This window comes from Aptenodytes forsteri, unplaced genomic scaffold, assembly GCF_000699145.1.
Source record: "Aptenodytes forsteri isolate BGI_AS27 unplaced genomic scaffold, ASM69914v1 Scaffold265, whole genome shotgun sequence".
NCBI classification, from domain to species: domain Eukaryota; kingdom Metazoa; phylum Chordata; class Aves; order Sphenisciformes; family Spheniscidae; genus Aptenodytes; species Aptenodytes forsteri.
The window spans coordinates 2,756,483-2,783,471 of record NW_008796175.1 but is presented as its reverse complement, the minus strand read 5'-3'; the positions used below and the strand labels follow the sequence as shown (position 1 = coordinate 2,783,471).

Sequence of the window (26,989 nt, the reverse complement as noted above, 5' to 3'; positions counted from 1 at the left end):
ACCGGACGGGGCAGTTCCCAGGCAGCGGGCCCCGGGGGAGTGCCGGCTCTGCCCCCGCTGCTCCCCGGCAGCCTGCGCTGGCGGCATCCAGAAGGAACAGAAATCCTCCGCTCAACAGCCTCGTGCATCGCCTGCAGCTGCCCTCAGCCCGTCACCATCCCCAGACGCGCCAGGCAGCTCTTGTGCAGCTCCGTTCCTCTAGCCCCGGCACGGCGGGGGGCAGCCCTGCCAGCTTTGTGGTTGACAGCAAGAGGGGTTCACTTTGCATCAGCTGTGATCCGCACTGGAGCATGAAATCATTTTTCCAGACCTGAACCATGGTCACTAGCCCTGCAGCAGCATCTCTGTTGCATCCCCACGTCAGCTCTCACCCTGCTTTGCTGGAAATATTACCATGCGCTCCAGCACAGCAGCCTGGGGATGCTGCCATTGCCACGGGTGCATTGGGGGTGTAGAAACACCAAGGGCCTTTGCTGGGCCGTCCACCTACTGCCATCGGGATGGTAAAAGCAGAGCAGAAATGCCTGCTGGTGCAGCAGGGCAAGGGCGCTACTCCCAGTGCCGCTCGGGCAGCCCCTCACGTCTTGCACAGAAGTGCCAACTGGAAGAAGTTCAGAAGAGAGTCACCCAGACAAATTGAAGGGTAGAGAGAAAAACCATTACAAAAAACCACATCTGACCAGTTGGAACCTGAACCCGGCCTCCTAATGCTTGAGGGTTGTAATAAACACGAGGGTGGGTGAAGAATTATTTGAAGAAATGGTCCATAAATACGTAGAAGAGCAATGAAAGGAGCACAATAGGGCTCCCACAGGGTACGGGTAAAGGAATGAGACAGAAGCGGGAGGGGGTTGCAAGTTGAGCCACAAGATGTGGTGGTTCAACACCCCAATTCAGGCTGCAATACCTGCAGGCTCCTACTGGCCTCATGCAGTCAGTGCAATATGGCCCTGCTCACAAGCAGGGCTGTGGGAGGAGGACGCGTGTGATGGCCGGTCAGATAAATGCCCCTGCCCACTGCTTGTTTCTTTAGCTCTTTAAACTGCAATACAAAATTACTTCTGCACTTGACCACTGCAGACAGAGGTGCTCCTGCAGTGTTTGCTCCCACGTGGTCAAGTGAAATGGTTGCTTCTGGGCAAAGGGGAGGGGGCAGAAGACACCCTGTAATCGGGATCCGCGTTGTCCCCAAGCCCCATGGTCCCCACTGCACAGTGCAGAGCCTGTCCTCTCCAGCACTGCCTGCGCTTCATTGCCTCTGGGCTGCTCAGGTTACCTCTGATGGATGCTACAATCATGTGCTGCTCCATGCATGGAGCGGTGTTGTGGCTCAGATACATTAGACTGAAATTTCCCCAGCTGCAAGCTTAGGACAGTCATAATGTTCCTGGACAATCAAGTCTAGGGAGCCTGTCCCCACCATGCTGGCCTCAAGTGGCTGAGCACAGCATTGCTGCTGAGCCCTCCGAAACCGCTCTGCAGGTGAGCCTCACCCTCCTGCTCCCAGGGGCTCTCACTGACAGTCAGTTATGGGACCCGGGTGCACTGTGGCACTGACCCAAAGACCCAGAGATGCAGCAAGATGAAGCCAATGGCTGCACATAAGAAAGTATTTCTACCCTGCAGAGCTCAGTGCCACAGGACACTGCAGACCCCAGGAGCTCACTGAGGCAAGGAAGGATTGGATGCCTGCATGCAAAGCAAGCTTGTTCAGAGTTACTTTAATCAATGAAAAACTGTGTTTGTGTGCATGGAAGGAAAGCATGCAGTGTTGGCATTAACAGAGAACTTCACACTTCAGGCTTCAAGAAATTAGGATCATCTCCACATCTTCTACTGCTCCTTGTGCCATCTCCCAGAGCACATGGTGCTGGCCCTGCAGGAGGATGCTGGGCTGATGAGCCCTGTGCTCCGGGGAGATGCTGTACCTCCTCAACAGCCAGGGTGGACCAGGGGGCTGGGGGATGTCATCCGTGGGGAGAGGGCATCTTGCAGCAGTGAGGGCAGAGGTGGGAACGAAGGGAGGGACTGGGGCAGGAATGAAGCTGAGGTAGGGGACTGCTGCAACAAAGCCCAGCAACAAGCCTTGTAGAAACAGGCAGGTGGCCAGTGTCTCCCACATGAGAGTAAAAGGACATGAAGTCCATCTTGGCTACCCACCATCTCCCACCCTATGGCACCTCTGAGATCTGAGTCACTTCATCAATGAGATGTGCCCAGAACCTGTAACACAACCATAACTAATTACAGCTCCAGCCCAGCTGCAAACCTCCCTCCCATCACAGTTCCCACCCTAGGATGGCACTGTTCAGCTGCAGAGACCATGCAGTGTGCAGAGCCCCACTGGCCACCCAGTGAGGCCCCCTCCACTACCATGAGCCTCCACCAAAGGCATCTTTGGGCCAAGGTCAGGCAGGAGACCCATGTCTGGAAGAGGCTGACTTGGGTGGGAGGAGGAGAGCACATGCAAAGTTTGTAACCCTGACTGCTTGCACCTGCCCTGCTCCAGACACATCTCCTCCTTTCACTCAGTCCTGTGGTGGGGGCAGACAGGGATATGGGCATTCACTTAGGGGGGGAAGTGCAAAAGCTAAGGACAAGACCAGTTAGGGAAAACCGCTTTAATAAGGAGCTGAGTGACAATTAAGAGAAGCATTTGATTTTTTTTTCCCCCTCCATGGCAGACTGGAGTCTGTCCTCCACAAGGAAGGTCTCTGGTCCTCTTCCTGCTCGGTCTCTGGCAGCCCCGCAGATGGGGCAGCCATGCATGCAATGGGCATCCCCACATGGGAAACACCCTCACCGCCAGCCCTGGAGTGCCAGCGTTGCTGCCTCCACCCCATTCCGCTTGCCAGCTCGCAAACTCAGGGACGGCTCCATGATCTAAAACCTTCTGCTGCTTTCCCCAGCTCTCTTATCTGTTAGTGCCTCATCACCACCTGCAAACGGAGGGGCCTTGAGCCTCAGCCGCTGCAGCTCTGATGCAGCCGTTCCCTACCCACTTGCAGCTCCCCTCCTGAAAACCCGCATGTCCCACTTCAGCTGCCACGAGAGTTGTTAATTCCTACTCATTTGTACTGAACTCCATGTGCTGCCTGGCTTTCCCCAGCTCTCTTATCTGTTAGTGCCTCATCACCACCTGCAAACGGAGGGGCCTTGAGCCTCAGCCGCTGCAGCTCTGATGCAGCCGTTCCCTACCCACTTGCAGCTCCCCTCCTGAAAACCCGCATGTCCCACTTCAGCTGCCACGAGAGTTGTTAATTCCTACTCATTTGTACTGAACTCCATGTGCTGCCTGCTAGCCCCAATTAAAAGGAAAAAAAAAAATCCGGTTGCTGCTCTGCCTGTTTGCAATGCTCCCTAACACTATGTGGGGCTTAGGACATGGAGCTCAAGAGGAGACCAGGGCCTGCTGGCCAGGGGAATCCGCGTCCTGCACTTCTCCAGCTTTCTTAAGTGGGTAGCAGTGTTTTAGCTACTGGGAATGGCACTGCTGGAGCCCAAACGGTGCGGGCACCTGCACTGGGGTGCCCAGATCTGGGTTTGGCAGGACAGGTGCAGTGCCCAGCGCCTTCAGGCAGCTGTGGGCATCTCACCCCAGTGATGTGGGCATTAAGCAGGGCTAAAGGACCTGGGAGCTGATTTCCAGGCAGGTGCCTTCACGGAGGAAAGCAATTCAAGGAAACCAAGAGCTCTTTCATCCTCTACCCTCTTCCTACCACAAGCCTGCCCATCTTATTTAAATTCAGCTTTGGCAGCTGCTCTTTTTACAGGTGCTAATTTCAGCGAAGTGTCAAGAAATCCCCGGAGATGGTGCTATTTACACAGCATGAAGGCGGCACAGAGCTAGGTTTTATCTGGCGTTGCTGGCATTTCAGCCCCTGTTGTCGCTTCCTTCCTCTCACATGAAGTCCTGTGGGAAGAGGAAGGCAAGTGTGAGGGACCAGGAGCTGGGGGTTTGTTGCACCTACAGCCGCAACCTCAGGGACGGCTCCATGATCTAAAACCTTCTGCTGCTTTCCCCAGCTCTCTTATCTGTTAGTGCCTCATCACCACCTGCAAACGGAGGGGCCTTGAGCCTCAGCCGCTGCAGCTCTGATGCAGCCGTTCCCTACCCACTTGCAGCTCCCCTCCTGAAAACCCGCATGTCCCACTTCAGCTGCCACGAGAGTTGTTAATTCCTACTCATTTGTACTGAACTCCATGTGCTGCCTGCTAGCCCCAATTAAAAGGAAAAAAAAAAATCCCTGGTTGCTGCTGCCTGTTTGCAATGCTCCCTAACACTATGTGGGGCTTAGGACATGGAGCTCAAGAGGAGACCAGGGCCTGCTGGCCAGGGGAATCCGCGTCCTGCACTTCTCCAGCTTTCTTAAGTGGGTAGCAGTGTTTTAGCTACTGGGAATGGCACTGCTGGAGCCCAAACGGTGCGGGCACCTGCACTGGGGTGCCCAGATCTGGGTTTGGCAGGACAGGTGCAGTGCCCAGCGGTGCGGGCACCTGCACTGGGGTGCCCAGACCTGGGTTTGGCAGGACAGGTGCAGTGCCTTCAGGCAGCTGTGGGCATCTCACCCCAGTGATGTGGGCATTAAGCAGGGCTAAAGGACCTGGGAGCTGATTTCCAGGCAGGTGCCTTCACGGAGGAAAGCAATTCAAGGAAACCAAGAGCTCTTTCATCCTCTACCCTCTTCCTACCACAAGCCTGCCCATCTTATTTAAATTCAGCTTTGGCAGCTGCTCTTTTTACAGGTGCTAATTTCAGCGAAGTGTCAAGAAATCCCCGGAGATGGTGCTATTTACACAGCATGAAGGCGGCACAGAGCTAGGTTTTATCTGGCGTTGCTGGCATTTCAGCCCCTGTTGTCGCTTCCTTCCTCTCACATGAAGTCCTGTGGGAAGAGGAAGGCAAGTGTGAGGGACCAGGAGCTGGGGGTTTGTTGCACCTACAGCCTTTCTAGAAGCAGAAGACGGGGCAGGCTGAAGGCAGCCAGCTCCTTGCAGAGACAACGGTCACATGAGCGCTGTCATGCTGCTCCTTGCCTTTAGCCCAAGCGGGATCTGGGTCCTGCCAGGGGACCCAAAGCCACATGTTAGCTCTCAGCCTGGGTGCAGATGGGGAAGGTATCATCTTTGTAATGCTGGGAAACGAGGTGGGGGACAGTTTTGCATAGGGGAGGCACCTTTCTCGACCACAATCACCTGCAAAAAGCTACCCAACATCCAAAGTGCAGGGGAGGCAGCGGGGTCTGCAGCCACCCAGCTGAGAATGGGGGATGAGGAACACCGAGGGGTAAATGCGCGGGGCAGGGGAGCAGGCCACGAGGAGATGAGCAGTAAAGGGAGGAACCAACCGAACTTGGCTCAGTCCGTCAGTCGGTTCCTTAGCACTACCACAGACCCCCATCCAGCAGGGATTTGCAATTTGCTGAGTCTGGGGCTTGTCAAATGAAACTTGAACAGGCGCTCTGCAGAGCCGGCTGCACAGCTAGCGGGCAAATGGGGCCGGTGGTTCCCATGAGTGTTGGAGGTTTCCCACTCACCTGCGCAGTCACAGGTGAGTGGGAAAGGGCAGGATAATGAACATCTCACGCTGAGACTGTTCCTCCCTGCCACCGGCAGCGGTTCATGCCAGGAAATGTGCAGTTGGGATAATAATAACCAGGCATACCAAGGGACCGATAGCTCTCAGAGCTCTCAGGGCATTTGCCAAAGAAATTATTCTCCTCCAGGGCAAAACCATTTTCATTCTATTAATGATCCCTGATATGTTGCCCAATGCCACTACGCAGTTCACATATCCTCACTTGTGGCAGCAATGGTACGAGGGTCTTCGATAAACTCACCAGCCACTTTCTGCAATTGAAATTACAGCCAACTGAATGTCTTCGACGGCTGTGCTGGCGGGGGAGAGGAGCGATGGAGACCTGTGGCAGTTCCCTGCAGCAGAGCCCAGGCTCCTTCCCTGTAAAGAAGAGCCTGGAGGCTCTATTTAATAGCAATCAACTGCAGCAGGCTTTATGGATTTCCTGACAGCCTCACAACGCCCACAGCCGCTCTCCCCATCACCCAGCAGAGAGGCTCCTGCCTTGCACTGGAGCACTTGAAGCATGGGCTGGCTGTGGACTGCCTTCCTGTGGCACCTCCCTGGGCAGAAGGGGGGAGCCTTGCTGCTGCATGGGCATAGCAATTACAGCAATGCCGTGGTCTGTGGGTACCCAGTCCTTGTGTGTGCCTCATTTCCTCTAGAATAAAGCACATTTCCAGCCTGATGGAGCAGAGGAAAGGTTTGAAAATGTGACCAGGGCACAACTTCACCACTCCAAGCCAGAGCCAGAGTGAGGTATTTTGAAGTCTCATGTCTTTAAGAGAATCGGTTGATATTTTTTTGGTCCTGTATCTTGATCTCCAGCTGCTTGTGCCTAGTGTGATCCCACCAGACATCCTGTTTCCCTGCATCTTTCACTAGTCCCAGGCTGTCCCTGGGTGTGCTTACACACTCAGACTTAGCGGCAGCCGAACACACCCCGCTTATGCTGTACAAGGCTGTCGGAGGTCTCCTGGCTGGCCCTGCCTAAGCCGATGTGTTCTTGGGGCCATAAAGCCCCACGAGTCGGCTCTCATGGGCTCCCCACCCAGAGCCAGCCCTGCAGGAACCAGTCCCATTCTTGGAGTGGGTCAACATGTGGCTCTGAAAGTGCTGCAAGGGCTCAGCACCACTCTGCTCAGATCTGGGGCTGCCCTGGGCAGCACAGACCTGCCCAGAGGGACCTTTCCCCACATCCAGGGCCCAGGGATGCCCTTTCCTCGATTATTCCCACCCCGCGTGGTGGATGAGAAGGGGGCCTCTGTGGGTCCACGCTTTCTCTTTTTTGCCTGGCCAGCCCTGCACCAACCTGCCCCTTCCAGACAGAGCAAAGCCCATTCCGCAGCTCACACTGCCCCCCGCCAGTGGCTCGTAGGCATACTGGCACCTCGTCCGGGCTGTGCTGCTGCAGGACACACTTTCCGGCATGGGAACCTGCCCAACCTCGGCGAGAAAAATGAATGCTGGTGTCCCTGGGAGCCCTGGGCACCCGCGGTGGACGGGAGGTGGGCTCCCGGCTGGCGCTGGCCCTCCCTGTCGCACTGCCCTGGCCCCTTTAAGGAAGAAAGTGCTCTTCGGAAATTTCTGAATGGCTGTCCCCGCTCCCGGCCCGCCTGCCGGCCGCTCGGCCAATCAGCGCGCGTGCCGCAGGGCAGCAGCCGGCTCACGGACCTCTCTTAAAGGCGCACTGTCGCCACCTGCCCGTCCCGTCTGCCGCCCGCACGCCAGGAGAAGACACGACCGTTTCGGAAGCCCCGAGGTGACCTTCGAACCGGGTCCCATCCGTGGGGTGAGGAGGTGATCCCGAGGCACAGGCACACCCGTACACATGTGTTCCTCAGGAGTGACACATCAGAAATGCAAGCCCTGGGTGACGGATGATGTTGAGGGATGACGTGCTGCTTCCCTCACCCTGGCTTCAGGGCTTGGTTTGGACAAGGAATGGTTGGGTCTCAGGGACTGGGCATCCACAGGGGCCAGAGCACACAGCTGGGTTGAGTTTCATCCCAAAGGAAGCCAGGCCATGAGCTCTGCCACCAAGCCACGGTGCGGTGAGAGCAGGCAGCTAGGAGAGTGGTTTCATCACCACGTTCTTGCTCTGAAACAGAGCAGTAATGCGGGAGTGCTCCCACAGCAGCAGAGCCCCAAAGCTTACAAAACCTCCCTGCAAAAACACCCTGTGAGATTAAGCTATGCAAAATCTACCACCGCACAGAGGGGAAATAGCTGCGCAGTACATGCCAAGGGAGCGGGAATGAACAGTGCAGCAATGGGACTGCAACACACTCATGAAGCAGCTGGCAGACCTTGCCCCTGGCTTCAGCAATAGGTCCCTTCGGAAATTTTTGAATGGCTGTCCCCGCTCCCGGCCCGCCTGCCGGCCGCTCGGCCAATCAGCGCGCGTGCCGCAGGGCAGCAGCCGGCTCGCGGACCTCTCTTAAAGGCGCACTGTCGCCACCTGCCCGTCCCGTCTGCCGCCCGCACGCCAGGAGAAGACACGACCGTTTCGGAAGCCCCGAGGTGACCTTCGAACCGGGTCCCATCCGTGGGGTGAGGAGGTGATCCCGAGGCACAGGCACACCCGTACACATGTGTTCCTCAGGAGTGACACATCAGAAATGCAAGCCCTGGGTGACGGATGATGTTGAGGGATGACGTGCTGCTTCCCTCACCCTGGCTTCAGGGCTTGGTTTGGACAAGGAATGGTTGGGTCTCAGGGACTGGGCATCCACAGGGGCCAGAGCACACAGCTGGGTTGAGTTTCATCCCAAAGGAAGCCAGGCCATGAGCTCTGCCACCAAGCCACGGTGCGGTGAGAGCAGGCAGCTAGGAGAGTGGTTTCATCACCACGTTCTTGCTCTGAAACAGAGCAGTAATGCGGGAGTGCTCCCACAGCAGCAGAGCCCCAAAGCTTACAAAACCTCCCTGCAAAAACACCCTGTGAGATTAAGCTATGCAAAATCTACCACCGCACAGAGGGGAAATAGCTGCGCAGTACATGCCAAGGGAGCGGGAATGAACAGTGCAGCAATGGGACTGCAACACACTCATGAAGCAGCTGGCAGACCTTGCCCCTGGCTTCAGCAATGAATCCAGCTCCAGGACCAGCCTGCAGTGCAGTGCAGCGCAGTGCCCCCTCGCTTGCTCTGCCACCGCTCCTCCCGCAGTCTGCTGTAGCCCAGGCTGCGAAATGATCTGGTCTAAAAATACACCTTAAAAGCGGGGGGGACAGCCTGGCAGGACATTGCCATGTTTCCTGGACACGTGCAGGTGGGAAGCTGGCGTGAGGCTGGGGAAGCGACACCGGCCAGGCATGATGCTCTCCATGTCAGTGCTTTGGGCACAGATGCTGGTGTGCCTGAGCGGTGCCAGCCCCGAGAGCTATCTAGGTCACAGACTGCAGGAGGCCTTTGCCTGAGTCTCAATACTTGGAATAATTTTTAGGTGCAATGCCAGTGAGGGTCCTGCAAGGTGCTTTGTACCTGCAGGCTGCAGGGCTCTGGCGGGCGCCGCCCTGGAGCAAACCCTCGCTTCCTGCAGCAGGGCATAACGTTGGCTTGAAATGCTTGCACTGCTTCAGCCACGCATGGTCTAACCCCCCAGAGCAGGCAGAGCAAAGCAAGAGGAGGCAGCACACAGCAGAAAGAGCACCTTTCAAAGGGCTCACACTCGGATTCACAAGAGGGACGATTCCCAAACCCACACTCATCCACTGTCCTTCCCCTGCAATTCCCCTAGCTCCTACCAATGGCGAGGATAATGGATCTCTCAGCATAGCTTGATACCGATCCTCCAAATCCTAAAGACTAAAAACCTTCATGAGCAGTTATTGTGGCTGCTCTATTTATACCAGTGCTGGTATTGCCTCTGCCACCAGAATCCTGATTTCCGTCCAGCCTGATGCCATTAAGATGCAGCGACGTTCCCCCAGCTCCAGCGCTCCAGATAGAAAGCAGCTGGCCTGCCAGGCTCTGCCTTCAAGCTTGGTTTGTTCCTTTAAAAAATGGCAAGAAAAGCCCATTTGTTTTGCAGAAATGCACGCAGGAGATTTGTCCTCAGCCTCCTGAGATGCTGGGGTGTCTGTGAGGGGGAGCAGACCGTGGATGGGTGGAAGTCGGGGTGGCACATCCCATGCTGTGGGCATGGAGGCTCCGCACTTTGAGAGCCCCTGGTTGGTTCGTGCTATGGGAGACGGACTCCGATGCTTCACTTTGGTTGCAGTAGGAATGTGGTCAGTCACCCGACAAGGCAAAGCAGGAATGGAGGGACCTGGGTGCTGCTGTGGGGACCCTGCACCGAGGCTGCACCAGCTCATTTTGGAAATGTGATGAGCAAAGCAGACAGACCCTGCGGGGACAGTGCGGTGGCTCATGGAGCTCCTGGCCAAGGCACTGATGCGGCTGGCCCCTGTTCAGTCCCCATTCCATTGAGATGCCTGTGAATGGTCTCAGTTCTTGATTTCAGAGATATGCATGAAACCTATCAGTGTAAATCTCAGTGTGTGAATCGCCCCAGCAGCTGTGCTCCCCTGGGGACAGGCAGACACGTGCACTAGACGGAGGCAAACGAAGCTGAAGCATGAATCTGGAGGGAGAATGGATGGACTCCAGGCTCGTCTGGATGACTCTGGAGCGTGGCCATCTGCAGGACACTCCCCAAAGCCTCCCCCTCACTGTACCCTTTCTGCCACTGCATGGGCAGTGCTGCATGCACTCACACCATCACAAAATAACTTCAAAACAGTGATGATGACTTGGATGAATGGACGGACCAACAGCCCTATGTCCAGCAGGGCTTTCCTATGCCATGCAGCCAGAAAAGCCTAGGGGTCTGCCAAGGATCTTCCTTTTGCTGCTGGTTTTAGACAGAAAGTTCCCAAATAGAATAGGAACAGGTGCCCGTGCATGAACTTTTGGTTTGACAGCCTGGTGGCTCTACTGACTTCTTCATCCTTTGCTGAAGCTGTATATTGAGCTGGGACAACTGAGGTCTAAGCATCTCCTTGTTCATCTCCACAGCAGGAATAGCAAGAGCCTCTAGTAAAGCTGAGGCCATTCAACCCAAAAAAGTCCACTGAAGTGACAGCTCTTACTGACACAGCCCACGCTGACCCTGCTTTGAGCAGCAGCATCCTTGGGACACAGGCAGCCGGCTGCCCAGCTGGGTGTCTGTGCTGTGCAGGGCTGATGTATGGTTGAACCTGAGCGCGTTACTGCAGACAGACACCCTCTTGGCTTCAGCACTTTGGCTTTTGAGCCTGTGTCTGCAATGTCGAAACACAAAACTGCTGGAGAGCATCTGAATGCAGAGCCCTGAAGCAACCTCCAGGCACAAAGCAGCTCAAGTGACACCGGGGCAGCAGCTGGGGCCTCTGTGCTGTGGGTTGCTGCTTTTCTCTGCTTCTCCTAAAATTAAACATGCTCTCAAAGGTGCATGGGGATGGGGGGGGGGGGGGGGGGGGTCCCTCCAGGAGCTGCTTGCTCCTCTGCTCCCATTGCTTGAGCATTAGCCACCTCCCAGGATTTTAGGGTTGCAGGGCTGATGCTGCCAGGCTTGAGCTGAGATAAAGCAGTGGCCAGTCTGGCCTGCAGCGATGGCTTCAGGTGCCTGCTCAGCCAGCCCACAGAGAGGACAGGGCGTGGTGGGGACAGCAGGGCATGTGCAACCAAGCAACTTCATGGGGAGCTTCTTGAGGGGGCTGCATTCATTGTCAGACATTCGTGCACATCAGGGACCTGCTTAATTTCCCTGACACTCCTTGAGGTAGCAAACAGCTACTTGGTGCTTCCCCTCTCACACAACTTGCAGAGAAAATGAAGAGCGGTGGGGCTGCAGTCAGGGCAGGGGGGAGCAGGGAGCTCGTAGCAGGCATTTCTGCAGCTGCAGTATCTGCCACACGCCGGTCTCATCCTGACCCGCTGCAGGTGCCCAGAGCTGCTCCCGCCAGGCAAAGGTGCGGAGCATGGGAACGCCCTTCTCTTTGGCCAAAGGCAAATCGGGAAAGAGGAAAAAGCACTTGAGAGAAGGATGGGGGAAGCAGACAGCTGGTCGCCACGCTGGTGGCACAGCTTGCCTTTCTTTGCCAAATCCCCCAGGGAGCTCCATGAACCTTTTTGACACTTGAGCTGTGGGTTATAGGGCAGACGGATGCATCTTCTTCAGCGGCAGGTGCAGCAGGGCAGCCTCCTAACACCCTGCCAGGGCGTTTCTGCAGAGCTGGGCCATGTCTTCCCTGGGATGTAGGGAGGGAAGGGGACATTTTTGGCCTCAGTCCAGCAGGGCTAAAGCACAGCCAGCACCTGGCATGCTGCTGGCATGCTCAGCGGCATTCCACGCACCCCCAGCCTGCGAGAGCAGCAGCAGTGCCTGCCAGCGAGGTTTCCTATTCACCGGCAATTTTGGAGCCGGACACAGAATGTGTCCTCTGAAGTAGTCTCGCTCCCTCTCTCCATCATGTTAAGACCTGCTGTTGCTCAGTGTCAGCTGTTGGGCTGAGCAAGGACAGAGCCGCGGCGTTGGCGTCAGGCAGCGAAGCAACGAAACCCTTGGCAGGCAAGAGGGAGGGAGAGATGCATGGGCAGGCGACCGCAGGAGGGGCGGCACCGCACTGGCGCGATGACAGGGATGAAGTCAGAGTGGCTGCAGAGCCGTGCTGGGAAGCAGGAGAGAGTGGTAGGGAAAAAGCAGCGCTTCCTTGCAGGCGCAGAGTTTCTGCTCATCAGCGACATTGTTCCTCTTTCATTTATCTTTACAGCTGGCTGTTCTCTGCTCACCGCACAGAAGATGAGAACGGCGTTTACTGAGAGAAGCAGCCTTCCTGCCAGCCTGTGAGCGCTGGCGAGTGGCACCGGCCATGGGAGCATCCTTGTGGGTCTTCCCACTGTGGATGCACACAAACCCTGAGCAGCCCTGCTAAGGCAACCACGAGGCTCGGGGAAAGGTTGAAATGGAGGATTTGGCAAATAAAACCCCACAAACCCGAGAGCTCAGGTGGGATTGTGCCTCTGAGCGCCTCAACAGGGCATTTCCGCTGGCTGAGTCCCTTTGCTCTTGCTCCGTTGAGGGCTGAACATCCACTTTCCCATGGAGGGATGGTTTCAGCCCACTAAGCCTTGCCGTCAGGAAGCACATGTTGCTGCTGTATTTACCGGTCCCATTTCCTTTGCAGCAGCCATTTGCACACTGCAGGGCTACTTGGAGCGCACACACATTCTCACCAGCAGGCAGAAAATTTCCTGTTCCTGGAAGCATTTGTGCAGAGAGGCAATTTATTTCTCATGCGCCTTCCTGGCTAAAGCAGGTTATGGTGGCTTTTGCTCTGCTATCACCGCCGGGGAGAGCTACAGGCAGGGGAGAGGACAAAGCCAGGACAACAGAAAACTTATTTACATTGACAGATGCGATAAGAGAATTGCACTTACTTCAGGCAGGACAAGCCAGTTCATCATCTTGCCTTTTATCAGTGGTAGGGTGTCCACTAGAGCTCTTGTTCCTGGGCTGATAGCACCAGGGGGACAGCTGCTCTGCCCTGCAGCTGGTGCCCTCCTGCCCTAGCATTAAGTATCACCTATTATAAAAGCTTCCCTGGTTCTTCCAAGTGCCATTTGCCATCTCACATGTTTTCCTGAAACCCACTTTGGAAACGCCCGTGGCAAAAAGGATGCACTGAAGGCTGGGGAGCAAGAAGTCACCGTGGAGGTGGGCAGGAGCTGGATGTGTAGGTGTTATCCAGTCCTGACGCTGTCCTGCACACTGGGGCTGTTGAGAACCAACACAGGAGGTGATGCTGGGCAGGAGCTGAGGTCTCCTCAGTGCCTTTATGCAGGAGCAAGGGATGCGAAGCAGGGCCCATGCTGTGGTCCATCGGCACAGCTTGCACCCAGGCATGGCTGATCCCGTGTCATGGTCCAGATCGCTGACATGAGGGATTGCTGGAAATGCTCCTGCTCCACTGGGGCAAGGCCTGTGTTCAGCGTTGAAGATGACACCTCGGGGAACAGGTTCACTGCCATGTCAAAGGCACCCATACCCCAGCACAGGGGCTGCTGCAGAGGAACAGCACTTGAGCCTGCAGCTCTCCAGCACCGCTTGGTCCCAGTTTCCAGGAAAGCTGCTGAGTCTCCACAGAAAGCCGAGTTTCAGGCAGGACTATGGGCATGGATAAGCCCAGCACTGAACACTACCATCCTGATGGTTTTTCCCCTCCAGGTCCCTGCTCTGCCTGCAACCAGGCTGTGAAGTGCCCATCCTCTGGGATGAAAGAGGCTGCAGATGAGAGAGCCCTGCCAGAGCACAGCCCTCCCAGAGCCCTGTCCTGCCCACCCGGGTCCCCACTGCCCCCTCCCTCTCGGGGCAGTGACCCCCTGCTCCGGGCTGGCAGCTGTGGTCCCCACAGCTGAGTGACCCCAAAAGAGCCAGCGCCTGGCACCGAGGACCAGCTCCTGAACTGTACCAACACAGGCTAGGAAAGGAGGAGGCTGAAATAAAAAAAACTTCAGAAAAGAATGACAGGAATTATTTCAGGGCTGGAACAACCTGCCTCACACTGAGTGAGTGAAGAAGCCAATCTGTTTAGTTTATCTAAGGGAAAGTTAAGAGGGAACTTAGATGCATCTATAAATACCTACATGTTGGGAACATTTCTGATTGCCACGGTCCTTTATCCTAGCAAACAAAGGCAGCAAAATTTCCTGGGGCTGGGAGCTAAAGTGAGACAAATCCAGGCTAACAGCAAAGTGCAGATTTTTAATGGGAAGGATAAATAGCCATCAGGCCAGCCAGGCTAGGGACACAGCAGATCCATCGCATGAAGTCTTAAAATCAAAGCTAGGTGGCTGCTGCTAAAGGAGACATTGCAACTCAGCCAGACATTTGGGGCTGGATGCAAGAGCCGCTGCACTCCACAGCCTGGGACAGTTACGAAGAAAATCCCTTAAAATCTGACTGTTCTGGACTGATCAGGCTCTCACCCCTCGTGGGTTTTGCCCCATGACTCCCCCATCTGTGATTGTGGTTCCCTCCCACTGGCAAACGGAGACTGGCAGCCAAGCTCATCCTCCTGTCGTGTTCAGAAAACCACTGTCTTGCCCTTCCAAAACTGGTAAAGATTTGGTGAATGTTTGAAAACATAGAGAGTAGCAAGAGGAAAAGGAGAACTTAAACAGTAAGGGAAAAAAATGGGGCATTACCCATTTTATTGCAGCGCAGAATAAGAAGGGAAACATTTAAAAAGGAGAGAAAAGCAGCAGTGCAATTTTCGTATTTAAAATATTTTGGAAGAAGATTTTGACTTAGCAAACAAGCATTATTTCAAACTATGCCAAGGAAAACAACATTTTCATATTATTTTAAATCTGTGGTGAGCTCCATCCATCCCAGCCACTTCATCCCTCCCAAAAGTGCATTTTGTCCTTCGCTTGTCCCTAAAACTCCCCTCAAATGTGTAGCCCAAACGATGCACTCGCACCAGGAGGAAGCTGAGATTTATGATGCACATCCAAATAAACAGTGTTTCCAAGTAAATAAGACAGCAGAGAAAAGCTCCTGGTAAGCTGAGGAATGGACCTGCCATTTAAGAGCTCAGAGAAAAAAATACGGAGATCTGCAATGTGGGAGTGTGCCAGCGCTGGGGGCAAGAGGGACGGGGCTGGAAGGATTTCCAGCTCCATGGAGCCTCTTTCTTTCTGCGCCATATCCACCTGGCCTCCAAGCCCTGAGGGCTGACACCGGGCCATGGTAAATGCTAACGCAAGGGGATGATTTCGGTGTCGTCCAGCCCCTGGCACAGGTGACTGCTAGATTTCCTAGCCTGAGCATCACCAGAATAGCCATGAGGAAACACTGCCAGCCCCAGGGGAGGAAAATGCCTCCCTGGCACCGTCCCTGCAGTGCTACGGGCACACGGCCCCGGTGCTGTCCCCTTAGTGCCAGCTGCCGGCTGGGCTGGCAGGGTAGGACGCGGTGTGGGGTGCACGGAGGCTCACCTGGGGCAGGGCGCTGCGAGAGCCAAGGACCAGGCTGCAGACGCTGGCCGGTGCCTCCGTCCTCCGTGCTGTCACCCTCACCAGCCGTGGCGTCATCCCCAGCGTGCTGTCCCCAGCCCCTGTGGGAAGCCTCTGCTCACTGTCCCGGGACAGATCCTGAAATGAGACAGGGGGTACATGTGGGTAGGGCAGGCCAGCTGCCTCCAGGCCCCCCCACTGCTTCTGGAAGGGAAAGTATGAGCTTTCCCCCATGCAGGGGGCTCATACTGCCTTTGGCGAGCATCCCACCGCCCGTGACAGCCTGCTTTGGCACTGGCCCATGGGCAGCGGGGTCACTGCAGACAAAGGTGGAGGCTTGCAGGCAGGGGACTCCAGGGCTGTTCTGCCACCGGGTGGGGGCAGCTCCCTGTTGCATTTGACATTTCAGCAACACAAGATGCCTCAAACACATTTTATGGAGAAAGGAGAAGGGATTTGATGGTGTCGATGGGCTTGGGCTGTGTTCGGTGCAGGGAAGCCCTGAGACCAGCTGCTTTGCTTGTCCCCCCTGTGCATGCAGGGCACTGCGGGGGGAGCAGGAGCACCCCTCATACTAGCTGCAGCAGGCCCACGGCGGCTTCCCCACTTGTTTCCTCGTTGATTTTTAAATGTCTTTATTGACTGTCACATCTCCTCAGGGCCCCATGGACTGGCCTGGCCACAGAGACCTGTGGCTATTGCCAGCAGAGCTCGCCAGTGGGTGGATCAAGGCTACACAAGACCCATAAACCCAAAGCGGGATCCCACTGCCTACGGTATAACATCACTAAAAATTTGTTCATAAACACAGACTAGATGGGCAGGTTTGCCTTTAACTAGAGGGACTGCCAATGTGAAGGGGGTCAAGAAAAAATGGGACTAAAATGGTTCCTGAGTCAGAGGGACACAGATATCTCCTGCACTGATTGTGGGCAGTTTTGTCCCCCCGGTTCTTGATCATCAAACTCCTTTAAAGTATTCCTTCTTAGGAGACATCGGTCAGCTCCATTGTCCCTGTGTGCCACACAAATTTGGTGTCCCCGCAGGTATAGGATGGGAAGCGAGTTCAGTCCGTGAGGAAGAAATATGGTGTTTATCTAAGGATTATTTTGCTGAAAGGAGGAATCCCCTAATTTTTGCATTTCTGCACAAATGTTCCTGTATCCCCAGTTCAGGGGGATCCCACAGCATCCCTTGGCAGGGCACAAGGCAGTGAGAGGGGGACAGGAAGAGGGCCTGCAAAGGCATGAGGCAATTTTATTTACCTTGGTGCCTTTGAGATAACTGAGACCCTACTGCTCAATTCCTGCCTCCCCACCTGGTGCCGTATCTTTTAAAAGGCTGTTGAAAATTAAAGAGAATGCAAATAAGAGAGACAGAAGTTATCTGAGAGCTGGAAAAAAATCCTGAAAAGGGAAACTCAAAAGGCTCAACCTACTTCACTTATCAAAAGCAGCCCGCAAGGTGGCTAGATCAGAGAGCTGAAACACCGCTGAGACAGCGTCAGACGGGAGCAGCTAATCCAGCTGCAACAGCAGAGCAGGAACCAGAGCTGGAGCTGAAGCTATTTGCATTAGGAGTAATTCAATTAACACTTGTGAACCAGAGAAGTTCATTGAGTTGCCTCATTAATGAGACAAGCTATGACACAGGAGGTGTGGAAACACCCTGGGTGTGAGCTGGCTGGGCTGCAGTGGCCAGCAGCCTCCTGTGCCCCTTGCCTCCCCTTTGGTGCAGGAGTGTGCAGGGTCTGGCCCTGCAGCATCGTGCCAGAGCAGCTTTTACCTCAGGGAGGTTTTGGGGCTCTCCAGATGTGACTGTGGAGCTGGGCTCGCTGGCCTCATGCTGCTGCCTGGCTGTGCTGCAACGTGCGTCTGGGCTGGGAGGCTGCAGGGGTGCGGAGCGCAGTGTGAAATCGTAGAATTCATGGATATCTGCAAAACAGCATGAGAAATATCCACAGGACCGGGGAGGCAGCCCAATGCCAGCATCCTGCATGGGGTGCAGCACCTGTGCCCACCCACTCTGCCCCCAGAGCATCATAAGTCTGAGCCCTCTGTGAGAGGCTGGCACCCGGGCAATGGGCTGGGACAGGTCTCTGCTGGCTCCCCACCCTTGCCGTGCTGCCCACCATGCCTCCCCCCGGAAAGGCAAGAGGTGCAATGGGGTGCCTGGCTCAGCACACAGCGCCCAATGGCTGTGGAAGGCACAGGCATTTCCACGGAGCAATGACCACATGCTTCACGGGGACTAAGAGCAAACTGTGCCCAGAAACATCAATCATAAACCCGCCCCATCCCACTCTCCTCCAGGCTGCACCAGCCCCATGCATGGTCCCATGTCCTTTCTGCTCCAAGAAGTCTCCTGCACCAGGCAGCCCCTGCCTGCCCGCCTGCCCTGACGCTGTCGGGTTTTTCCGGCCCCATCGCTGCTCCCCAGTGCCCCTGGCCCATGGAGGGGCTCCCTTCCCATGGGGACAGGCAGAGAGGGCACGGGGCACTAGCACAGCAGGCTCACGGTGTACAAGCTCCAAAGCTGATGGCTACAGCTGTGTTATCTCCAGCTCCTTCCCCGATAAATTCCCTCTTCCCACCTGGCACAATACTACCTGCGCACTGCCACAAGCAGATGCCATGTATCCTCACTCTGGGCTCCAAGGACCTGAGTCTGCTGCTGTAAATCATAGTGGCTCCAGAGAGAGGCATGAGAATGGGGTGTCCCAGCCCTCGCTGCTCCAGAAACAGTTATGGAGTGACAGCGGGACCTGACGGCAGCTGCTGCCTGGGTGTAGCTCCAGAGGGGCTGTGGGAGCCCAGACGCTTTCCTACCCCTGCCAGGAGCATTTTACCCTCTCCCGGTCATACGTGGAGGCTTGCAGGGAGCAGCAGGGCTGCAGTGGGCTTCACTCCTCCCTAAGGAAGCCCCCACTGCCGTGCACTCAGGCAGCTGCCGGCTCCCAGCAGCCCCCAGCTCATCTCCAGAGCCAGGTCAGACATGGACCTCCAGATCCAGCACTTCCGTAGGAACGACAAAAGCCAATATACCCATTGCAGAAGTGTTTAATTTCAGAAAAGGAACTACATCAAAAGTGAGAAGCTTTTGTACGAAAAAACTGAAAGGGGTAATAAAGAGGGTAAAACATTTGTGGGAGGCACTAAGCCTATTTAGAGAGACCCCACTGGAACATCAGAGCAAACGCACAGTGCCTGGCCGGAGAATACTGTAAAGGCAAAAGGGAGGAAAGCAAGGCTGGACCACAGAGGAAGGGAGGCTATTAAAAGCGAGAAGACATTCATCTAAACAGCTGAAGCTGCGTCCAAATGAGAAAACCAGAAAGGATGGTAAATGCTGCCAGGTTAAAGGTAAAACTCCAAAAGGTCAGCCAAAAGAGTTGCAAAAGGCATAAAAAAGTAATAAATCCCTTCAAGCACCTGGGAAACAGGAAGCCTGGCGGAGTCCGCAGGGCCAAAAAGTCACGGCAGCATAAATAAGCACTCAGAGCAGGGAAAGCCACAGCAGGAACCTGAGTTTATTTTCTGTACCTGCATCTGCTGCGGAGGAGGCTGGAGAGCCCCTCTTCTGTGAGTGACCCCAAGGGCAAGCGGTGGGTCTCAGCTCGAAGGGACCGTGGCTGTTTCCCCGGTGCTCCCTGGGAGCTCAGGGATGAAGCAGCTGCGCCAGCCCTTCAGTGTGCAATTTCTCACCTGAAACTATGCCACACTGAGGCACCACAGGGTATTAAATGCCCACTTTATAAAGATTTCCAAAGGAAATCTGGTGAGAGCTGGGCAGTGTAAGCAGGGACATGCTGAGCACTGCCCGAGGCTATTTCCCAGGAAGGCTTTCACAAGCAGGACTGCACCCCCAGACGCAAGTCCCCATCCTCCCCCTGTGTTTAACCACATGCCCATACACTGCAGCAGCACATCCATGTTGCAGATGGGACAGGGAGCAGCATTGACCCACATCATCCAGCTCCCAGGGGCTGCCTGGTGACCTCTCAGCTGCATGGAAAAAGCTGCTATAAATCTCGGCTGCCGGCAGAGTGGCTTTGTGCCCACGGTGAGCCCAGCCAGACTGTGTGGCCGCCCGAGTCCACGGAGCACCGTGCCACTGCCTGGTGTCGATGCTGCTTTTGGAGCTGCTGCTTTGCGCTACATCATTGCCAGGCTCTGTCCTGTGCCCTGGGAGAAATGGGGCAGCCGGCAATGACAGGAGGAGTGGGAGTCCCCCCATCCACCCACCGCACCTGGGGCACCCCCTCCACAGCCCCCCACGTGCTGAGCACGCTGCTGGCAGCCCCTGAAGTCCTCCCAAATCAGACATGAGGTCATGGCAAGCAGTCATCGCACAGCCAGACAAATGGGACTTTGTTTTCGTGCAAAAACATCTCTCCCTCTGGTTATAAAAATAGTCATTGCGTAACGGGATAGCAGGAGCTCCTGGCTGTGCGGATTACGCTTGGAATGCACAAAACTTCGCAAAACTGAAAACAGGATTTGAACAGCCCCATCGTGGGGGTGCACCGCTGCCGGTGTCCCCGTTTGTCACCCATCTGCTGCAGGAACACAGCCTTGGGCAGCCAAGCTGGCAAGGCGCCTGTGGAGCGAGAAGTTTGTCCTCCAAAGCAGCTGCTCTCCACCTCCGAAACCCTCAGCCCATTTTAGATGCTTGCTGGGAGAGGTGATCATCGCTGGCACCAGGGATTAGAGGAGTTTCAGGATCGGGGGATGGGGTTCAGGCAGCAAAGGGCGCAGCCGTGACAGGAGTACATTTTAGGACACACGTACATGTGGCATTAAAGATAATTTAAATATATGCTGGTTTCCTTCATTTCTTATGGGCATCACAAGTTGCACACAAGTCTGCCTCACCTGCACACTTTAAGAGCAGCACTACCTGAAAAGCCTCAGTAAGAGGACGTTGTGGTAGCAAAAGATGATGCTGCATGTTCTGTCTTACAGCCCAATTTCTGTTTGATGACAACGTAAATCCACTCTGGATCTAATAACGAAGAGTAACTCAAGATTTGCAGAGATTAGAATTTGTCTAACAATTTCCTCCTGAGGTCAATACGTCAAATAAATGTCATTAAATACTTCTATAGCACCAGCATCCAAGGGCTAATGCAGCGCCCTTGTGCCAGCCAGCACGTGCACTTCCAGAAAATGACATTTCTTCCCCAACGTGTGCATTGTCATCAGCTGTGTCACCGCAGATTTACCCCAAGCAGAAACTCTAGCCTCGCACCAGCCTCCCAGCTGTGGCCCTGCTGCTGTAGGGAGGATTCACACCTATAGCCGCCACAGCAGAGGTTTCAAGCAAGCTATGAGTTTCCATCCTTGGCTATGGGCTAATTTGCAAGAGGAGGAGTCCTCAGGGCTGGGAATCCTCCAGATTCCTCCAGTTTTCCACCCTGGCTCCTGCAGCCACCCGTTGAAGCCATGACTGCCATCCCCAGCAGCGCTGCTGACGAGCTGAGTTCCCGGCTGGAGTTTTCCACCCAGGGAAGCACCGCGGGTCGGCAACAGCCTGCCTCTCCTTGTGCCTCTGCAGCAGCAAGGCTCTCCAGGAGGAACGTTTTTTGGGGTAAAAGGAGCCGCAGGGGAGGATTGGGCCCAAGCAGCCAACAGGACCTCATTGGGGTCTGTGCTAGCCATCGCTTGGGCACAGGAGAGGAGCTGAGCCCCAGAGGGCTTTTGGGAGGAGCACTGCCCTTTGGGCTGCTGGCAGCCGGGGTGGCCGAGCACACACAAACCCTGCCTGTCTGCCCAGCTTCGCCTGCTGCAAAGGGCACAACAGCCCCTTTCAGCCCCGGCTTCAGGAAGGAAAGGTCAGTGAGCTGCTTCTGCATGCGAGCCCTGTCCTCCCCGGCGGCATGAGACAAGGCCAAGCATCAACCCAAGGGGCTCCAGGCAGCAGAGGCAAGGCAGGGCCACAATCGCCCCAGCCCAGCCACAGTGCCCCTGAGCCCAGGGTCCTTGAGTGCCCTTTCGCCAGGCTGTTTCTCTGCAAGTCATGCGCTTGGCTCCATGGCCTCAGACGCAGGGAAAGAGGGGCCAGAAGGAGGGAGCCAGCACAGCCTGTTTTCCCTCTGCACCGCCAAGGAATTTCTTTTGTGCGGAGCAGGGGTTGGCGCATTCCAGCGTGCATCGCTGTGCTGAGCCAGCCGCCATGGCACCCACCGGGGCAGGAGCTGTCCTGCCAGAGTCAGCGTGCCTCGGGGCATGGGTAGCTCCGGAGAGGGGGAGTTGAGTCTGGCATGGTGGTCACAAGGATTTAAGGGGCTGTGCTGTTGTCAGAGGAGTCTGGCAGAAAATGGTGCATGTGCAGAGCAACACTGGGCACATTCACGATGACAGATACATGCAGCCCTGGACACCACACAGGCTTTATCTGAACGTCCCAGCAGACCCTCCCCTGGAGCTGGGCAAACTGGGGCTTCTGGAGCCCACAAAACAGCTTATTCTTAAAAAAAAAAAGCATATGGAAAGCCATATCTATCCCTGGCATTTTTCATGTGGACCAACTTGGAAAACTCCGTGATGTTTGGCACTTCTGATAACTCTACTACGGCATAATACATTTTGGTGTTCAAGCTTAAGCCAGCCAATGCATGTCTTAGGAGAGCACTACCTGTAGGAGCATGCAATCTAAGACAGGGATGTACCATGTGCATGCATTCATGTTCCCCAGGGGTTGAAAAAAAGCAGGCCCATATTTCGGAAAAGCTGCAAGAGAAGGGACCTCTGCAGGCTGAGGCCTCTCCAGAGCCAGAAGCATCTGGCACGGCGTGGGGCAGCAAGATGGGAGCCTCTGTGTCGGCAGGCATACCTGCGGCTCCTCCTGCAAATCTTCCTCTCTTGGATAAACTCTGAACCAGCTCCGTGACTCTGAGCAAACTTCAGACAGAGACACAGCAGCTCACTGGGAAAAGGGCGGGTGAAAAGCAAATAAAATAGAAATGCTCCACCACTCTCCCAGAGCTGTCACCATGCTCCAGCAGGTTCGGACTGTGGACACCGAGCAATCCTGGTGTGTGCCAGCTGTGTGCGGGCACAGTGAGCACGCAGCGAGACACAGCATCAGATGTGTCCACGCAGGGATGGAGGAATTCACAAACCCACGCTCCAGGGAGGCGGAAGTAATTAATGCAAATTCCTAGTTAGGTAAACACATCTAGAGAAAGCTCGCTCTGGCACGAGGAACTAATATCCTGTTAAACCAGTTGAAAAGGTCACCAGCAATCAAGCGACACTCCCTCATGCCAGTGTTGATAGGACACCAAGACAGATGGCTTAGAGCAGGGAGCTGGGAAGTCTGTGCAGCGTCTGCATGCCAGTGTGCAAACTGCAGGCAGCTCGGCATGTGCATGGACATGCTGTCTCCAGCTACACTCTCTTGACAACACTTTTGCACTAATATGAACAGCCCTGGGCTTTGGGAAAGTTGTTTCGCTGCCTTCACACAGCACCGGGGAGGGCTGTGGCAGCACACAAAAGCAGCCAGGGGTGTTGGGCTCGTGTCAGGTTCGCCAAGGCGATCACAGCCCTGCTGGGGACCACTGCCTCCAGCGTGGGACTAACCATGGGCTGGGGAGCATTTTGAGAGTGGGTTGTATAAATGAAGAGGCAAGAAAGGAGATGCATGCTGGTCCCTTCGGCATGGGGGCCCACTGCCCTGTGGAGCCCTCCCTTGCCGCATGTCTCTGCTGCCGCTGGCACAGACGTCCCAGCGCAAGCCCTGCACAAGGACATGCTGGGGCTGAAAGCCTCCAGGTGATGCTCCAACAGCAAGAACAAGGAAAGGAGAGAATAAAATAGCTCAGGACACGCCACTCATCCCATGATTGTATTTCATTTTCAATGGATAATCTGAAGCACAGAGTAGCTGCTGGCAACTCGGGGCTCTGTGGGCACAGAAATGGGTCTCTGGCTGCAGAGGTGCGAAGAAAAGGAGAGAGCTGCTGAGAGAGGAGAGTGATGGTGAGGGGGAACGCCAGGGCTGAGACAGCCTTGGGTCAAAACGCACCAAGAATGAGGCACAGACCACGCGTGGAGCTCTGCACCCTGGGGTCTGGGTCCTCCTCTGGGGTGCAGAGCTTCTGGGGTGCTTTCCCTTCCTTCCCAGCAGGGAAACTCGGCTACTCTCCTGGGAGACCTGGGAACGGAAACCGCCAGCGCTGCATGCGCTTCCCCTAGGCCCACAGTGAGCGGGTCTTAAGGAGAGGAGCTAAGTGGGAGCTCCTGCCCCACTCAGCACACTGCAGCTTCTCCAAAATTAGTGCCCTAAGTGAACCTGCACAGCCAGGATCAGGTCTGCTTTGACAGGGAATGGAGCTGAGCAACTTCAGAGTCCAAAACCATCATTTTTTTTCTAAAAAAATTACTTTACAAAGAAAGTGTGTTTTCAAATGACCTTGTTCAGCAAGATAGCCATGCATCTTGCATGGAGAAGCTGCGTAGTCCAGCAAGACTCCAGCTGTGTTTGTCTAAATCCACATAGAGAACTTTACGCTGTGCTCAAAATGGCATTTTCTGGTGCCCAGCCCTAAGACGAGCCTCGCTGTCAAGTCTGTTTCTTGTGTGAAATTGCACAGTGTGTTACTCGCAAGCGCTCATGGGTCTAAGCACAAGAAAGGCCAGGATACCCCAAAGGGAGCTGAGTATGTGTGGATTCTGTCTCAAAGATAGAAAGATTTAGTTTTCCTTCGGGTCAGCAGCAGGAATGGAAAGTAGCAGGTTGTGATGAAGCTGAGGGGTGCAGGGAGGAGCGAAGCCCTGTGGCAGGGTGTCCTTGGTATGGAAGCAGAGCTGGAAACCTGGCAGTGGCTGCGAACACACCACGCCTGCACTGCGCAGAGGGTGCTCACGGCACTGCAGCATCCTTTAGCAGCTACTGGATAGATCTGGCATAGCCTGATGAAGAAGGCTTTACCCCTTGTCCACAATCACCTGACTGCGGAATCCTGTTCACATCGCAAACACCCAGCAACTGCAGCCCTGATCCCCAGTATCTCCAGCCCAAGCCCTGGAGGAGAAAGACAGACCAGCTCCCTGGTGTTACATGCACCCATGTGTTTGCACAGGATGTACCCAGCCTGGTCAGTGCCAGGCACCTGTGCAGGATCAGGCCCCCAGGAGAGCCCACTGACCGCAAAGCCCCAGGGACCGCAAGACAGGGGCTTACCCAGCAGAGCCTGGAAGAGTTCACTTTGGAAGATGTGCGAGACTTTTCCAATGGAAGCTTTTAGCTCCTGCTCCTCTGGGGACCGCAGGGTGCTTTGGTATCTGGTCAGAATTTCCACTGCCCGTTCAGTGTCTGCAGAGATGACACAGGAGTAACAAGGCATTAACACTGAAGGATGGACAGACATTGTCAGGGAAGGCTCGAGTGCAGCCTTGGAGCAGCACAAAGGGCTCACCTGGATAATGCCTCAAGTTGCCTTTCAGCTCTGGATTTTTAAAGAGTCTGACAGCCACAAAAGCAGCCTCGTTACACATACCTGGAAGAGCTAACCCTGCCGTGAGGTGCAGAGGGGCCATGGCAGAGCGCCAGGCAGGGGCTGGAGGGGAGGTGATTCTGCCTGCTGGCCCTCCTCAACCCTGAAAATCAGGGGCTAAATCCAGGTTGACTCACCTCCAAACCCCATGGCACTGGGCAGCCTGAGCACCTCTGCCACCTCCCAGGCAGAGAAGCCATTCAGGAGCTGGACACGTCCCAGTTGCACAGGGCTATGAGTACTACCGCAAGAGCTGCAGTCTCCCACACGGGGCCAGATGGCTGCAGCAAAGCTGAGCATAGCCCCACTCATGTAGCGCAAGATATTGCAAACAGCTCAGCTACACGAGTGGCAAAACTTGGGTTTCTACAGGATGAAGCGTAAGAATTGCTCCATGCATCAAGCAGCCTTGGATCAGCAGGAGACACAGTGGGAAAGGAACATGATACCTTGGGGTCAGGGAAGGAGGCATGCTGGCCAGGAGGGGAGCTGGAGGCTGCCATGAAGCAGTGCTTTGGTTAAAGACTAGGATCATCATGTGAGACAACCTTGGACCTAAAACAGTGGAGCTGTGATCTCTCTGTGCCAGGACACCTCTATGCTTCTCTGGGCAGATGCCCAAAGCTGCCAGTCCAGCTCCAGCCCCAGATGTGACCCATCTCTCAAGGCAGGTGGGGAGCTCCCGTGGACCTTGAGCCCATCCCAGTCCTATCAGTGAATATTTTCCTTTGCCATCCAGGCAGCCTGCAGACAAAAGGCCTCTGTGTGAGGAGGCGGGGGAGCCATTCTGTCACTGTTGGGGACTCGTCTTTTAACCCAGGAACTCATGCAGAAAGGATGACCCTGCTTATCCCAGGGCTCTCAGCAGGGAATTCAGGTCATCAAACAAGGGGGCCTGTGTCTGCTAGGGTGCATGCCACCTGCTATCCCAGCTCGCCCAGCTGGCTCCCCTCCCAGCTCCTCCTTGGCCGAAAGGGGAAGGGGGTCCTGCCTGTGTCACCTGCCTACACTGACTCATTGTGGGAGCAGAACAGAGAAAGGAGCCTGGGGAAGCGTGAATAGCTCCTGCTCAGAACTGAGCTCCACACTGGCTCCAGGAAAAGCAGGGACTTCCCCAAGCTCCAGATTTATTGGGCTTTATGGGCATCCCAGCCCTGCGTTATCAACTAAGGGCTTCCTTTTCTGCAAGATCAGACACTGCCCAGCATCCCGTGAGTGGGGTTGAGTCATCTTTGCCTGGTCATTCCTGACCTTATCAGCAGAAGCTAAAGAAGCAGGTGGAGAACTGGGGCCACCATACCAGGACACAAAGACTGCGAACCTGGTGTGAACATCCCACCCCAGTCCAGGCTGCACAGAAAGAGCGGCATGCACCCTCCGCTGACCCCTGCACTGCTGGCCACCAGCACCAGGTGACAGCCAGCTGGAGCAGGGGAGCGCTGGCCCTAGACCAGCAAACCCAAGGAAGTGCTGTGCCCCCAGCACAGGGAAGAGACTGGAGCACCCTTCCTGCAGCAGCCAAGAAAGAGCATGTGGTGGCCAGGGCCCATCTCACTATACCTCAAGGTACAAGTCCCACTTACAGGAGGTCCTTCCTCGCAGGGCCCGCACCCCCATACCTGCCCTCCCCACAGCACCCGAGGGTGCTGCAAGCACAGCATCCCATGGCCACCCACTCTGAGCCACAGTGGCACGAGGATGTGTCCCACAGCCCAGGGAGGGTGTGAAGCCGGGGCACCCGGTCCTCAGGTCTCAACCCCGGGGGTGCACCGGGCAGGGCGGCCCGGCCCGTGGTGGGGAGGGAGGAAGGGAGGGAACTGCCCGGCAGGAGCGCGGGGCACCGGGCGCAATCCCTGTGCCGGTACCGGCAGGGCACACTTGTTGAGCGCGGCGGGCCGCGGATGC

The 26,989-nt window shown here is 55.5% G+C and overlaps 1 protein-coding gene across 1 annotated transcript in view; it reads right to left on the bottom strand.

Moving 5' to 3' along the window:
• The window catches only part of DLG3 (discs large MAGUK scaffold protein 3), a 78,095-nt gene extending 52,861 nt beyond the window's left edge, over nucleotides 1-25,234 (bottom strand). The window contains exons 1-4 of the mRNA XM_019474195.1: nucleotides 25,222-25,234; nucleotides 24,772-24,903; nucleotides 17,368-17,516; nucleotides 15,565-15,720 (exon numbers count right to left, since the gene is read on the bottom strand). Of these exons, the coding sequence (XP_019329740.1) occupies nucleotides 15,565-15,720; nucleotides 17,368-17,516; nucleotides 24,772-24,903; nucleotides 25,222-25,234 (450 nt within the window). The remainder of the gene's footprint in view (nucleotides 1-15,564; nucleotides 15,721-17,367; nucleotides 17,517-24,771; nucleotides 24,904-25,221) is intronic.
• Nucleotides 25,235-26,989: the final 1,755 nt, after the last annotated feature.